The following is a 16,575-nucleotide window of genomic DNA, read 5'->3' as shown; positions in this document are numbered from 1 at the left end:
TTTCTCATAACTCCAAGAGTCAAGATCCATTTAATAAAAGGAGTGATGTTATATTATCCCTTATCGGTAATTCACAAAAAAAATTATCTTAACTAAATATTCTGCCATATTTATGCCGATTAGCCTTTCTAAAACCACTGTGGTCAAAAAACGGTTTGCTTTTCGATTGCCGCACAAAAAGAGAAATACCAGAACTGTACAATTCTCTTGAACTACCATAATAACAAAAACGTTGTTACATTTGTTATAAGGTGATGACATCATAGATTATGAACACAATCTGTATTCAAAAACCCATGTTGAACGGGTTTTCCCCTTCCTGTAGTGTGTTATATAGGTTTGTGTGCATGTAAATGGTCTGCAAAGGCTAAAATCTGAGTTTTTATCCCACACAGCCCCCCCTGCCTGGAACGCCTCCATTGGACTCCTTTTTTTACTCCCCTAACATAGTGACACCACTATGCAACACTTGTGCTTCTATTGGCTAGCACTCCAACACATTGTACGTGATAGGCTAAGGGCCGGGACATTTGGGACACATCACTAAGCGCCTGACTAATCACAACAGAGCCGGAGAGCTAACAATTCAGAGGGTGAAAAGAGGTGCTGCAGCACAGCCAGTATTAGAAAAATAAAGACCTGTTTTAAAAATGAAAGCGTCTAAACACACAAAATACAAAAATGTACCTGAAAATGAGCGTAATATGTTAATCTGGGCGCTGTGTGGTCACTGGTTCAAACCACCAGTTTATAACCATACTAGTGTATGCAGGTACACCTTTAAAAACACACACACATTGAATACAGTAGATTCATGTTTCCGCTCCATGAGACCCAGGAATGAAATCTCTCCCCCCACTCTATCTCCCTTACACACATGGACACACGCACACACACTTCCGCTCACTTCGTGTGTAATGTAATCACCTGGGCTCTCCATGCTTCCTAACTCAATAACGCTGACAGCTTCCACCGCACGCACACACAAACAAACACACACATCCTCTGGAACAACCCCTGACACATCTCATCCTCTCTGATCCCTCCTACTACAAACGATTTGCTCGTATAGCTGGAGCTTTTAAAAGCTACTCCTCCTGTAAGTTGGGATCCAACCATTGAGTCTCATGATCAGCTGATGACCCATTCCTCTTGAAGTTCAGGGACTTGCAGGAGCCGGTCCGAGGGGCCACGGCTCTTTGTTACATTATTCAACCACATTCAGAGAGAATGGAAGACGCACTGATAAACAGAAACAAAACATTGAGAGCCGAAGTTCAAATGTAGGATATTTGCGAGTGTGTGTTGAGGTTGACCAGGAGCGGCGGCCATAGCTCCTCCGTGCGCCATCTGCTCCTCGCCACAGCAACTGTTGCCAGGGTACCTGCTCCCCTCGATCCCACCTTTTACTCCTCCTCTTTGGGGGAAAACCAGATCCGTCCTCCTTATGTCCCTCATTCTGCCTCCCCTCTTTCCTCAAACATGTTCTTTCTCATCCTCAATTAATTTGAGGTTACCTGCTTTCTATTCAATAAGCTTTATTGGCGTGACATTTAATTTGGTGTCGTTAGCAACGCTTCAGTGAAGTACTAATAACACTAAAATATTACCGTTAATTAATTAGCTCTTTCTCTTGTCCTTTTAACCATATACTGCTACTGTGCCACTTTTCCCTGCAACACACACACCACCCCCGACAAACCAAACTCTTTTCTTCTCCGATACTTTCGCCCCCCCCCCCCTCCTCATTTCCTTTAAAATCCATCTCTCTTCTGTACTTTCGTTCCCTGGCAATTGTGCGGACATGACTCAGGGCCCCCTGTCTGCAGAGAGAAAGAGAGAGATCCGGAGGAAGAGTGGAGAAAGGAGTTTGATGGTGGGGTGTTTAAGAGAGGAGGGAAGAAAAGAGGTAGAGTGAGTGGGGGGGGGAGATCGTAGATCAGAACCGTCATGATTGAGCCATCTGCTGAGAGTGGGCCAGTGAGACTCAAACACACACACACACACATATATGCATGTTTAAAGATCACCACTGCCACCCGTTGGTCCCTTTCTGACACTACACCTCTCCTTCCTCCCTCTCTGCTCCCTTTCACACCGTCTCACTGCCCGTCCGGTAAGAACACGCCAACTGGAGAGGAGACACGTAGCTCTGAGCATCGATCAGTCTGCTCTTGCTGTCTGGTGAGCCGGTCTTAAGCAGCCCATTCTGTTAGCTCCACAGGGTTTTTTTGTGCTCTAATATATGAGGTTTATCTCCACCTAACTCCTTTCTAAGAAGAGCCGAGCCTCAGTACGGATTATGAGGCTTTGGCTCTTTCAAAACATATTGAGTATGTGTTACAGACTCTCGCCAGTGCTACAATGTGCTGTACTGTAATCCTGCTATTGCTGTTTCATTCTTGCCCTGCAGTTAAATGTGATTTGTTGCACACTGTCTGTTCCTGTGGGTGGCTGTGTGTTGTTGCATTCTTACGTCTTTACGGGCGTGAATCGCTCTTTCTTCTCCTCTCGGGCCTCTCCTCTCTCTGCCGGCGGGGCCCTAAACGGTGTCCACTCTCGTTCAGCTGCCTAACCTTTAATAGATTCATAAACGCTCCCCTCCTATTGGTCTGAGCAGGCCATTTCATCCTATTAGAGATTAGCATACGGCTGAGTGGCGGAGGAAGTGCTCTTTATATGCTAATGTGGAGATAATGTATGCAGCGCGGACCGTCCAATGCCCCCATTGGGAGGACTCGGGGTGGCCCGACGAGCTGAATCTTGAGGCAGTCCTGTCGCTATCTTTTGTTTCACTCCCATTCACAAACAGCTGTACTGTGTCTTTGTGAGCTTTCATACAAAACAAGGGATGAATACGCTTTTATGCCTGAAACATACTGTACAAAGGTGCCACTGTCTGTGGAGTCACCGCTGGTAGTGTGCTGAATATGCTTTCCTTTTGTACCTGTGAGAAAAAGCAGTAAGGACGGCACTAGAGTTAGTCAGTTTAAAATGGCTTTGCTAGTTGTTGCTACGCAGATTCACTTCTCTTGTTTTATTTGGCCTTACCCTTTAGCTATACAATCATTACATAGGACTTTAAAGCAATTGTTCAACATTTAGGGATATACAATAATTTCCTTTTTTTGGCAAAGTTATAGTTGGAAAATCCATACCTCGCTTATATCTGTATGATAAATATGAAGCTAATGCTAGACGGCAGTTTTCTTAGCTAAGCACTAGCATTGGAAATGTGTCCAATTCGCTGGAATAAAGGATTATTTGTATTTGTCAATAATCTGTATATTATTGTCTTGATTAATTGATCAATTTCTTTGTTTTTAGAAACGGTGAGAAAAATGACGATCTGTGTTTCATCGAGCTTAAGACACATATATGTCTTGTTTTTTCCACAATATATTTAGTATACTGTCATAAAGGAGTAAGGAAACCTAGAGAATATTCACATACGAGAAACTCTAATAGCAGAATTTTTGCGGACATTTTTAAGGAAACTATCCAAACAATTAATCGATTATTGGAAACTTTGCAATTAATTGAATAGCTTACAACTAATTGTTGAATCTTTGCACCTAGCTGTTCCCTACTTGTGTCCATTCACTATGCTAAGCTAAGCTAGCCCGCTGCTAGTTGTAGCCGTGTATTTAACTTAAGAAAATGAGTGGTGTAATTTTTTTTCACCTTCAACCCTCTTGGTCAAATCAAATTAGCAGACATATCTCAAGGTATTAAACTATTCGCTTTACTTTCTTGATTGCTTAACAGTGGATCTGACCAGCTGCCTCTTCTCTCCTCTCTACAGGAACAAGGTGTGGTGGGAATTTCCCGACCGCCGGGCGCCATCCCGCCTCCTCACCCTGCTGGGGGCGTGGCTTCTGGGGTGGGGCCCAACCAGGGGTCGGGGCCTCCTCCGGGCTACGTGGGCAACCAGCAGCAGGCGGCCATGATGAAGCAGATGATGGCAATGGAGCAGGAGAAGAGGGTGCAGATGCACATGATGGAGCAGCAGAAGCAGCAGCTCTTCAGGGAGCAGAGGCAGCAGCAGCAGCAGCAGCAGCAGCAGCAGCTACTGGCCGAGCAGGTGAGGGTCTTTAAATCGCTTGTGGCATGATGGTGGTGTGATTTGAAAAACAAAACACAAGGCCTGTTTGTTTGTTTGTTTGTTTGTAGCCTTTATTTAACCAGGTTAAAAATCCCATTGAGATCAACGATCTCTTTTTCAAGGGAGACCTGCAGTACATTGGTTACACATAAAAACAACAGAAAACAAAAAGGACAACAACATAATTACAGGGGTATAAATTAGCAACTTATTTACAGTGACAGGTATCTAATAACATTTCATCCAGCCGCGCTTTAAAATGATGCAAGGGAATCAAAATGCTCAGTTTAAAAAAATGTTGCATAGTGTTCCAAGCTATAGGAGCAGCGCACATAAAAGCTTTAGTACCTAAAACAGTCCTAGCACTTGGCACATGTAATAAAAACACATCCTGTGATCTCAGGCAATAGCTACTTGCCACTCTCTGTGAGATCAAAGAGCAGATATAAGTTGGTAGTTTACCCAACATAGCTTTATAGATGAACATGTACCAATGACTGAGCCTCCGACCAGTAAGTGAAGGTAGACCTGCCTTGGCATACAGGGTACAGTGATGAGTAAGTGCTTTAAAGTTAGTAACAAATCTCAGAGCACTGTGATAGGCGGCATCTAACCTTTCCAGGCAATGGGCAGGTGCATTCATATATATCAAATCACCATAGTCCAGCAAAGGTAGAAAGGTCACAGTGACTAGCCTTTTCCTGGCTTCAAAAGAGAAACAGGAGTTGTTTCTGAAAAACAAGTCCTGTTTCTCTGTGTCATGCTGTCATGCGTTAAATCTATTTGGTTTTGTTCATGCAGTCTGTATATGTGTCTGTGTGCAGCTCATCCTCTCCTCTTCCTCACTGTTGTCTGGTTGCATGTATAAACCAGCCCCCTCTTCACGGCTTCCTTTTCATCTCTGCAACGTGTGTCTGTGTGTGTGTTTTAATTTTTGCCACATGCCGCCTGCTGTGGTAATGTGCTGTTTTCTTTTCATTTCTCTCTCTGTGAGGGAATCAAGTGTTAAAGAGTTCTGAACTCTGAAGTCACCACCCACTATGTTGGTTTTAATTGGATCTGCGAAAACATACACTGACTCACAAATATAGGTGTGAGAGGAACCAGTCCTGCTGTGGTTGAGTGGATGTTCTTAAATAGATAACCTACGTCCATTTTAGATGGCCAATACACCTTCTGCTTCCCAGGCTCATATTAGCTGCACTTTACACTGATGGGATCCAAAATACTGCAAACCTAATGTTCTATAGCTGCACAACAACTACTGTAGAGCATCAGGGTTTCCTATTCCTACATTGATCAGTTATGGACTTGTTTATAGGACAGCTTTTTGCAGATACTGTACACAAATATAGTCCTGAAAGCACACATCCGTCTCAAATCTACTTTACCTCACGTCTGGTTTACTTCTGCTATACCAAACATCTGTCTTGCTTCTGCTATACCAAACATCTGTCTTGCTTCTGCTATACCAAACATTGAGTTTACTTCTGCTATACCAAACATCTGTCTTGCTTCTGCTATACCAAACATCTGTCTTGCTTCTGCTATACCAAACATCTGTCTTGCTTCTGCTATACCAAACATTGAGTTTACTTCTGCTATACCAAACATCTGTCTCACTTCTTTAAGAAAAATCTGTCTCATCTCTGCTACACCAAACATCTGTCTTACTTCTGCTATACCAAACATCTGTCTTACTTCTGCTATACCAAACATCGAGTTTACTTCTGCTATACCAAACATCTGTCTCAGTTCATGCAATACCAAACATCTGTCTCACTTCTGCTATACCAAACATCTGTCTCACTTCTGCTATACCAAACATCTGTCTCACTTCTGCTACACCAAACATCTGTCTTACTTCTGCAATACCAAACATCTGTCTCACTTCTGCTATACCAAACATCTGTCTCACTTCTGCTCTACCAAACATCTGTCTCACTTCTGCTATACCAAACATCTGTCTCACTTCTGCTCTACCAAACATCTGTCTTACTTCTGCAATACCAAACATCTGTCTCACTTCTGCTATACCAAACATCTGTCTCACTTCTGCTATACCAAACATCTGTCTTACTTCTGCTATACCAAACATCTGTCTCACTTCTGCTATACCAAACATCTGTCTTACTTCTGCTCTACCAAACATCTGTCTTGCTTCTGCTATACCAAACATCTGTCTCACTTCTGCTATACCAAACATCTGTCTCACTTCTGCTATACCAAACATCTGTCTCACTTCTGCTATACCAAACATCTGTCTTACTTCTGCTCTACCAAACATCTGTCTTGCTTCTGCTATACCAAACATCTGTCTCACTTCTGCTATACCAAACATCTGTCTTGCTGCTGCTATACCAAACATTGAGTTTACTTCTGCTATACCAAACATCTGTCTCACTTCTGCTATACCAAACACCTGTCTTACTTCTGCTATACCGAACATCTGTCTCACTTCTGCTATACCGAAAATCTGTCTCACTTCTGCTACACCGAACATCTGTCTCACTTCTGCTGCACCGAACATCTGTCTTACTTCTGCTATACCAAACATATGTCTCACTTCTGCTATACCAAACATCTGTCTTACTTCTGCTATACCAAACATATGTCTCACTTCTGCTATACCAAACATCTGTCTCACTTTTGCTACACCGAACATCTGTCTCACTTCTGCTATACCAAACATCTGTCTCACTTTTGCTATACCAAACATCTGTCTCACTTCTGCTATACCAAACATCTGTCTCACTTCTGCTATACCAAACATCTGTCTCACTTCTGCTATACCAAACATCTGTCTTACTTCTGCTCTACCAAACATCTGTCTTGCTTCTGCTATACCAAACATCTGTCTCACTTCTGCTATACCAAACATCTGTCTTGCTTCTGCTATACCAAACATTGAGTTTACTTCTGCTACACCAAACATCTGTCTTACTTCTGCTACACCGAACATCTGTCTTACTTCTGCTATACCGAACATCTGTCTCACTTCTGCTATACCGAAAATCTGTCTCACTTCTGCTACACCGAACATCTGTCTCACTTCTGCTGCACCGAACATCTGTCTTACTTCTGCTATACCAAACATATGTCTCACTTCTGCTATACCAAACATCTGTCTTACTTCTGCTATACCAAACATATGTCTCACTTCTGCTATACCAAACATCTGTCTCACTTCTTTAAGAAAAATCTGTCTCATCTCTGCTACACCAAACATCTGTCTTACTTCTGCTACACCGAACATCTGTCTTACTTCTGCTATACCGAACATCTGTCTCACTTCTGCTATACCGAAAATCTGTCTCACTTCTGCTATACCAAACATATGTCTCACTTCTGCTATACCAAACATCTGTCTTACTTCTGCTACACCAAACATATGTCTCACTTCTGCTACACCGAACATCTGTCTCACTTCTGCTACACCGAACATCTGTCTGACTTCTTGCTATACCAAACATCTGTCTCACTTTTGCTATACCAAACATCTGTCTTACTTATTCCTTACCAAACATCTGTCTCACTTCTTTAAGAAAAATCTGTCTCATCTCTGCTATACCAAACATCTGTCTTACTTCTGCTATACCACAGTGGAATTAAATGATGAGATATCAAAATTCTAACTTTAGCTCGGTCCCTGTATCTATAATTGTATGAAAATAATAGTGGGTTTTCAGAACATAAAAACATGTTCTAAAAAAAACCTGAAAATAAGTCTAACATGTCTCCTTTAGATAATAATATTTTACGTCCATAAAATCTTTTGACCTGTTATTTCGGTTTGAACCCTATTGTTATAACTGTGTCCCATAACGATACAAAATATTGGATTCATGGAATAGAGATGAAGTCATGTAAGACGTTTCTGACCTACCCTTTTAACAATTGTGTTTGTGTGTGTCTAGCTCCAACAGCAGCAGCAGCATCTCCCCAGACAGATGGGCCAAGGCCAGAGGAATCCATACCCCCAAGTCAATCAGTACCAAGGTGAGAAACACCAACACCTGCACCCGTTCCAACAAATCACACAATTTGTGCAAAAATGGAACCATCCCCATAGATTTCCTAATAAACGAGTCAAGACCTGACCTGAATTCGCCAGCATGTTATTGATGACCACGTTAGTGAATGGATTTTTGGTAAATCAGTTCCTAGTCCTTTGCAGGGCATCCTGACGCACATGCACACTTGGTCTGCAACAAGTATGGTTTACATGGTGGAGAGCCAAGACATTTAACAGCTTTTACAGTTCACTCTGTGACATATTCACACACAGATAGACACATACAACATGTATGCAAACAGATGCGCTGTGCATCACCCTGAAACCAAACCCTGCCTCTGTCCGTCTGTCAGATGCATCAGTTGGCGCTCAGATGCTATTCAGCCTCTTTCTCTCCTCTCCCTTTTTCTCGCTCCCTCCAAAAAAAATTACAGAATATTCCTGCTCTGCCTGTTACCACGGCAACTTGTCTGTCCTGGATCCCCTAGAGTTCCGGTGAAGTCAGAGAGATGGATGAGAGGAGGGAAGTGGGAGAGAAAGGGGGGAGGCTGGCAACAAGAGGAATAGGTAGATGGTCTGCTAGGTAGAAGAAGAGGTTGGGAAGAGAAATAAAGAGAGACGGGGATAGAGAGATGAAGAAAAATACAGAAAAGGAGGTGGAGAGTCAAGCTGAAATGCCATTTATAGCCATCAGAGTCTGTCTGCACATCTAGGAGATAATATAGAGAGGAAACTCTGGCCTAGAAATGTATCTGTAAGTTCAGCTATCCTGCGGCGCAGCAGTGATTTAAAAGCCATTGCAATCAGAACATAATTGTACGCTTTTTATATACATGAAAAGGTATGTGGGATACGTGTGCCAATTGTGTCTGGTTACATTACCTTACTCATTTCCTACTTACTCATGAGTCTGGAGTGTGTGATCCTCTCCGTTCCGACTCCTCTGTTAGAAATACAGTCCGAGCTGGGAGGTGAGGGATTAGTGGAATGATGTCAGCAGTGGGTTTATTAGAGGATTTGGAGCCATTTCCACACTAGCAGGCAGACCTCCTCAGCTCTGGCACTGCCGAGGCTCTCTCTGGGAAAAGTGGAGAAGTGAGGTGCTGGTGCTTTAGTGTGTTAAGTTTGACTTTAGCCTGGTCGGATTTGAACTTAATTTGGAGAGAAGTGTTCCTTTCCAGAGTAAACAGGTTGTCACGGAACATAAATCTTTGCCTCCGCTCTGACGTCTTACGTGCCAGTTGGTGATTTAAGTGAATCAAGCATACAGACTCCAAAGCTGTTTCACAAAGTCCAACTCCTTTATTAATTCTGTCTCCATATGCCTCTCTATTTCTTTACCATCCCATTGTCTTTATTCTCATCTTTAACTCTTCTGAATCTTCTCCCCTAGGTCCTCCTCAGGATCTGGCCTCAAGGAGCCAGGCTCTCCAGAACATCCGGGCCTCCCGTCTCCTACAGCAGCAGCAGCAGAACCAGCAGCAGATGGTCCAGATGGGTTCTGTCCAGGGTCAGGGGGGCTCCGTGGGACCCCAAACTGACATGGGTCTACCCTACGGCAACCAGGGGTCCAGCCAGGGTTCCCTGTACGGGCTCAACCCCTCCATGAGCCAAATGATCCACCAGCAGCAGCACCAGAGCCAAAGTGTCCAAGCCTCCATGGGTCTTCCACCGCAGCACAACCCGGCCGGGGGGCCGCCCCGGCAGGCAGGTGCAGGTCCTGGGGTCGGAGGGATGCCCGGAGGTCCCGGAGGTGGTGGAGCCGGAGGGTACGGAGGCCAGGGGATGTTAATGAACTCGATGACACAGCAATCCCTGAAAGGACCCCCGAATGCCAAAGCCCAAGCACAGAGACTGCAAAGCATGCTGGGAGCAGGAGGCGGAGGCGGGGGGATGGCGGCAGGTGGCTGGCCACAGCAGCAAGGACAGAATCTGCAGGCCTTGGGGGGAGGAATCGGAAGGACTACAGGAGGAGGGGGGGGGGGACATGGTGGGGTTCAGGTCTGCCCAGGGTTATGGGATGCAGCCGGGTCAACCCCAGGGCATGGCCAAGCAACACTTTCAGGGTCCGGGCCAGGGCATGAGCCAGGGAATGGACCCCAGGGTGGGCAACCCAGCGGCGGGGATGGGCGGCCCGATGATGGGCCCTCACATGGGCGGTCAGCCAAGGACCAACCAGCCCCGGCCAATGGTCATGAACCAGGGAATGAACCAGGGGGTGATGGGCCAGGGGATGACTGGGATGGGGGGTTTCGGCCCTGGCCCTGGCCCTGGGGGGCCTGGGATAGGGGCAGGGGGAGGAGGAGGTGGACCATACGGACCAGGGGGAGTCGGGGTTGGAGGTCAGCCACCGGGCTACCAGAGGACAGCCAATCAGGACATGTCATCCTATGGATATGGGGGCGGGCCCTCAGGGGGAGGAGCCTTCGGATTGGGCGATGGCTCAGGGGCGGAGCTGGACTCAAGCGATGGTTGGATGGAGGAGTTTTTCCCAAACCAATAGCCAACGGGAGATGAGTTTTTACTGGATGAACTAAAGTCGGACAAATGCTAAAAACCTGAGAAAGTAAAACAAAAAGGATGACATGATGCAGACTGGCATGTTATTGTTTTCTAAAGTGTGTGTGTGTTGTGTGTGTGTGTGTGGTGTGTGTGTGTGTGTGTGTGTGTGTGTGTGTGTGTGTGTGTGTGTGTGTGTGTGTGTGTGTGTGTGTGGTGTGTGTGTGTGTGTGTGTGTGTGTGTGTGTGTGTGTGTGTGTGTGTGTGTGTGTGTGTGTGTGTGTGTGTGTGTGTGTGTGTGTGTGTGTGTGTGTGTGTGTGTGTGTGTGTGTGTGTGTGTGTGTGTGTGTGTGTGTGTGTGTGTGTGTGTGTGTGTGTGTGTGTGTGTGTGTGTGTGTGTGTGTGTGTGTGTGTGTGTGTGTGTGTGATGGAGAAAGCGATCATTAAGTCTTGTGCATATTAATGAAAAACCATAATAGAGATTAAGAAGTATGTTTCATTCCTTTCCCTTTTTTCTCCGCAAAATGAATTGTTCTCATGTTCCAGTGTTTGAAAGCGAGCCCCGTTTACACCGCAACGCTTTGAGCCGAGCTTCAGCGGGGCTGATTGAACACAGCAGACTGATGAAGGGGAAGCAAGACTAGTTCTCAAGACAGCAATTTATTTGTGTTTGTGTGTTTGTGGCACCCAACTCAGTGCTTCAGATCTCTCAACTATGTGAGGAGCTGAAGGGAGTAGAAAGCACTCTCAGCGCTCCCATTTCCTCCCTTAGATTTGTGCCCCCTATATACACACACATGCACACACACAAATCTGTCGCCTTGCACTCTCCCACTTTGTTCTCTCCACTTCATCTCTCTCTCATCCTGCTTTTCTCTCTCCTCCCGTCTTTCCCACCTTCTCTCCGGAGACTCGTTCCCCACTCTCCATTCTCTGTTTAAATTGTGAACATCACAACAGAACAAACGATGTTCCTCTATTGTGCCACACAAGCGCAGTCTGCCCTCTAGTGCTTTTGCTAGGCAACCAACCCGGGTGGCGTTTTTTAAGGGGGGTTCATTTCCTGCGTGTGGCTGTGGATGACGGGTATGCATGCAGAGAAGGACAAAGAGAGCAAAAAGGCAGAGAGGGAGGGAGAGAAAAGGCAGCTAAAGCAAGCACACACATATACACACGTAAACAACCCGACAAACGCGCTCCAGCCTGGGAGGATGAGCGGATGTGATGAGAGGCAGCTAACGGAGCTAATATTACATTAAACCCTCTGCCTCTGTGACACAAACCACATCGCATGCATCCGCTGACAAGAAGCAAAATGAACGCTGGGCACTGAATGTATTCAAGCACCACAAGTGACTTCTTCTTTTTAAGAAAGGAAAAAAAATGGAAAGCCCACACACATGTTTCATTTGTTGCCGTGTTTTATCTCTAACAATGATGCTGGTTATGTGTCTTTGTCGATTTTGAAAAGTGCAAAAAAAAGGAAAAAAGTTCTTCTTTAGTTTGTGTTGTCTTTTGAAAAATCTGTTCTGTCGCAGCACAGCCTTCCCTTCCATTGTGACACCGCTGGTTGTCAATCACCGTAGCCCTGCTTTCCACCGTGGCTTCTCTTGTACCGCAGCTATAAAACGCCCTGGCTCCAAACTAGAACGTAACTGTGCTATACTGTAACACTACTGTGAAGAAATACAAGTCGTCCCCTTCCAGCGCTTTACTAGGAAAATGAACCACTGCTACGCCTTGAGTTTGTTTTATAAACGTAGAGAAACTTCACATTTTAGGGGTGACAACGCCAGTTAGCATCCATCAGTCAGCGCTTCCACTGAAGTCTCCCCTTCTCCGAGCTAACCCATGTAAACCTTACTCCTCATCATCCACAAGCTCTCCGCTCTTTTGCCCTAATGGTTGAGTAATACATATGTGTCGGATAGGTTTTTAGTCGTCAGATAACACCTTACTTCTCTAACTGTTCTGTAATCTCGGTTAAAAAGATGAATGAAAGCGTGTTTGTGCTTGCATTACTTTGTATTTAGCGCATCGAGAGTGAAAGTTTGGAGGTCGACGCTGTAATCAACAAACCAAAAAGCCTTCTTCTCTGTAAACTAGCTCCTCGCCATCAACGCTGTTTGTTCTCATGGTTGTTGACGTTGTATAATCCAAACCCTTTAAATACAAACTTTTAACCGCCATCGTCCTGTAAGCGTCGCTGCGTTTTGTAGCACCCAGCGAAGGACGTTCTGTACTTCGGTTTTTGTCATTTTTTCCGGGAGCAGAAGTCCTCCGTCTCGCTGTGTGGAGGCCGAAGGGTTGGGGTTGTAGCCCTCCCTAGGTTTATTAGGGGGAGATGAAATCAAACTTCTAGCTAAGTTCTGGGGTTGTTTAAGCCTTCCTTGTGCAGGAAATGCAGTGCAGCGCTCGTCGCTTCAATGTCAGACGTGGAGGTGATGTGTAGGAAAACACCTGAAGTTCACCACTCCAAACTCTAGGCAGGAAGGTAGAGAGACACTTCTAGGTCAGTGTTAAGGTAGAGACCTTTTTATTGTCTTCTTCAAATTAAGGGTTCATGAAATGGATTGAAATCCCTTCAGGAAAAGAAAGGAAGCTTCCTCCAAATATCATTATGTATCGGGACCAAGTCTGTAGACAACATTTTAACAAAAACTGTTGTTGTTGATGTTCTTTGTTTTATTTTATTTGTTTTTTTACTGGTGCTGACATATATGTGATTATGAGAAAAAGTATATAAAAGATAATGGCTATTTGTAAATATGTTTTTACAGGTTTAAATACATCAGATAATACAGTCTCTACTCTGTAAAGAATTTACTGTTTGTTGGAAAATAGAGAAGTATTTTTATTTTGAAGTTTTTTGGTTTCACGTTTAACCCATCTGAGCTATGCCATTGCACTTCAGACAATGTCTTACTACTAATTTGTATTGTAAACCTCCTCTTCTTTTTTTTTTGAATTATTTTTCATTTGTTTGTTTTTTCTAGTTTGAGATTTGACTCTGTTCTTAAGCAGTGCTTATTTCTTTTTATCCTGTACAGAATTCTGAAATGTTAACAAAAGAGAAATACAAAATACTTTTTGTTTGTTTGTTTTTTCAAAAAGATACAATAAAGAGAGAATGTTCTCGCTGATCATATTAAACTAACGTTTCTGTTGTTCATTGGGTTCCCTTTTTGTCTGAAACCCCAAAGGCAAATGCATCTCTCTTTTTGCACAACATGCTTTTCCATCACTAGCTAGCTAAGTAACTTAGCTCATTCCAAACAAAGTGTGTTACATAATATTGCCTAATAGGATTTATCCCACTCACCTGATGTATTTACCAACCAGCAAGCAAAACAACAAATTGCAACTTTCTTGACTTTGCTGTTTTGCAAGAGATTATTGTAGAAGTGAAGAAAGATGCAGTTTGTCACAAAACGGTTTCCTAGCTAGCTAGCAAGCTAAAGTAATAGGAGTGTTGGTGAGAGGAGAGATATAGTTACCTCACCGGTTAAACACGAAACTAATTGAACTACAACACTTTATTTTCTTCCTGCCGTTGACTACACATTTTCTCTAAAATAAGGTCCCATGGGAGACACAGCAAAGTGGCGGGACTTCACCTCTGTATTAAGATAATTCTAAAGTTGTGCTGGCTAGCTTAATTTGTTAACCTGCTTGCTAAAATGCTTTAAATACTGTTTAAAGACAGAAAGTGATGCTACGACAGTGTATGGATAATTAGTAATACAAGCTCTGGCTGTAGTTTCATGGCAGAAGTTATTTTTAACGTGTATGTTACTAAAAAAGCTTGCTGCTGCTTGGTGGGTTTTAGTCCACCTTGCCACACAGTCCTTAACAGTCAGCAGTAATGCTAAACAAACACACAACCCTGGACCAATCGCTGCTCTGGACATGCACGGAAATGCCAATCTTATGAATCTTGTAAAAAAGGTTATGAACAGTACATGTTGTAGGGCAAACAGTGAAGAAGATTACAATTAATATTTTCAAGAGGGCGTATAAATTCCCAGGTTCCTATGTTCCACAGCTCAATGTTGTTTCTCTGTACGTTGAAATCAGCCACAGCTTATATCCCACTGTCTCCTCAATACAGTCTCATACCTGCAGGCAAAACCATTTTCCTTATTTTAGACATTATTTCCACTGCGGTTAACGTGTTGGTGTGTATAGAACTTTCCCTCGATTCTATTGGCTCTAACGGTCAGAAAGAGGTGTCAACCATCAAAATCGAGCAAGGGGGGCCAGAGATATGGAAAATCCACCCAAATGAGCCCAGAAGTGGTTTCTTTTTGCTAAATCTCTCTTAAAAAGGTCAAATGTGACTTGTTTTGCATCAATCTTGATACAGGGTACTTATTATATGTTGTACTTTGGATTCCTAAAGCGTTTAGTCTACCTTACCATCATCCAAGGGTAGTTTTCACTATAAGTAAAAAATAATTTTTGGACGGACACTATAATTTACAGTTTTTTACTATGTAAAATCTGAATTTACTTTAAAATAAAAAACATCTATATTGATTCTGACTTTTCTACATCCAAGTCACAGGTTTATCATTACTTTGAGAAAAAAGATTATTAATTTACCCCTTTTAGAAGTGAAGATATAGTCATTTGTTCTGGGAATGTCATTTTCAAGCCTTAGACCTGAAAAACAGGCTCAGTGCTTAACAGGTTAAAGAGATTTTTTTAATTCAAACTACACTTATCTCCCTTTGTTATTTAGAAATGTAAACTGTGACAATAGCCCCTACCAATCACTTAAGGAACAGAGATAACCCCAGTTTCAATATATTTGTTTGTAAATTGGTTGGTGGTTATTGTCCATGGGCACAACGACAACGACACTTTGTCTGTGCATACACAACAACATCAATATCCTACCCGTTATGCTGACAAGCAAGTCATTTCATTTCGTTTCAGGGTCGCAGGACTGACGGAGACAAATGCACGCACATTCATGTTGCGCCTAAAACCAGACTGACTAACTGCTGTAGTAATGTTTTGTCTAACAGACCTGATTTGCATAATTAGACTTGCATATGCTAAAGAGCAGAGCCTTAATTCTGTCTGGCATTAATAGCGACGATGAATCACGGGCTCCCTGTTGGTGTCAGCAGACAGACAGACAGACCACATGCAGCGCAGGGACCTTTTTGTTCTGATTCATCTTTTCCGCCCCTTTCAAACTCAATCACTCCTCCTCATCCTCTGTAAGCCACGCCCCATTTCTTCATCTTTGCTCTTCATCATGGCCACCTTCCTCTTCTCCTCTCCACATTCCTGCTACACCTTTCATTTTTCCCTTTACCTTGTTTCTCCTCGACTCTCTGCCCCCCACCCACCAGCACCACACACACACACACACACACACACACACACACACACACACACACACACACATACACACACACACACACATATCCACCACACTGCCGCTTCCAGTTTGACGTTGATAAATGGAGACTAGCAGAGATGACAACATCATTACTCATGTTCAGTAGCGACACCACCTAGGACAGAGAAAAACGAGAGGAAGAGGGAGGATGAAGGACAGGACAGGAGGAAGATCGGGGGAGGCTGCAGTTGGGGTTGTTTGCTACAATCCACCCCCATGAACACACCTTATAACATCTCCAGAGAGCACGATGTTGAGGTGTTCATTACTGGTGTGGAAAAGTAGAGCAACTTGATAGAAGCGTTCAGGAGCCTGGAAGATTTCAACTCCTGGATGTCCAACACCAATCAGAAGGGCTGCAAGAAGCAACTACTTTATTTGTTGCATAATCTGCTGCTTCTTTCAATGAAACATGTATTATACTGCCGGATTTTCACGACACATTGCTGGATAAGCAACGGCCTTATAGGGGAGGTCTGCCTTCTCTGAGTGCCAGTGTAGTTTTTTGTATTTATTTATCATTATATCCATTAAAATAAT

The 16,575-nt window shown here is 43.7% G+C and overlaps 1 protein-coding gene across 1 annotated transcript in view; it reads left to right on the top strand.

Moving 5' to 3' along the window:
• The window catches only part of maml3 (mastermind-like transcriptional coactivator 3), a 121,492-nt gene extending 110,703 nt beyond the window's left edge, over window positions 1-10,789 (top strand). Inside the window, 4 exon segments of the mRNA XM_034129709.1 lie at window positions 3,806-4,084; window positions 8,023-8,104; window positions 9,514-10,100; window positions 10,102-10,789. Of these exon segments, the coding sequence (XP_033985600.1) occupies window positions 3,806-4,084; window positions 8,023-8,104; window positions 9,514-10,100; window positions 10,102-10,623 (1,470 nt within the window). The 3' untranslated portion in view covers window positions 10,624-10,789.
• The last annotated feature ends 5,786 nt before the right edge of the window (window positions 10,790-16,575 follow it).

The sequence above is a fragment of the Trematomus bernacchii genome, unplaced genomic scaffold (genome assembly GCF_902827165.1).
Source record: "Trematomus bernacchii unplaced genomic scaffold, fTreBer1.1, whole genome shotgun sequence".
Classification (NCBI taxonomy): Eukaryota; Metazoa; Chordata; class Actinopteri; order Perciformes; family Nototheniidae; genus Trematomus; species Trematomus bernacchii.
The sequence above is the reverse complement of the archived record's forward strand: the minus strand, read 5'-3'. Positions and strand labels throughout refer to the sequence as shown.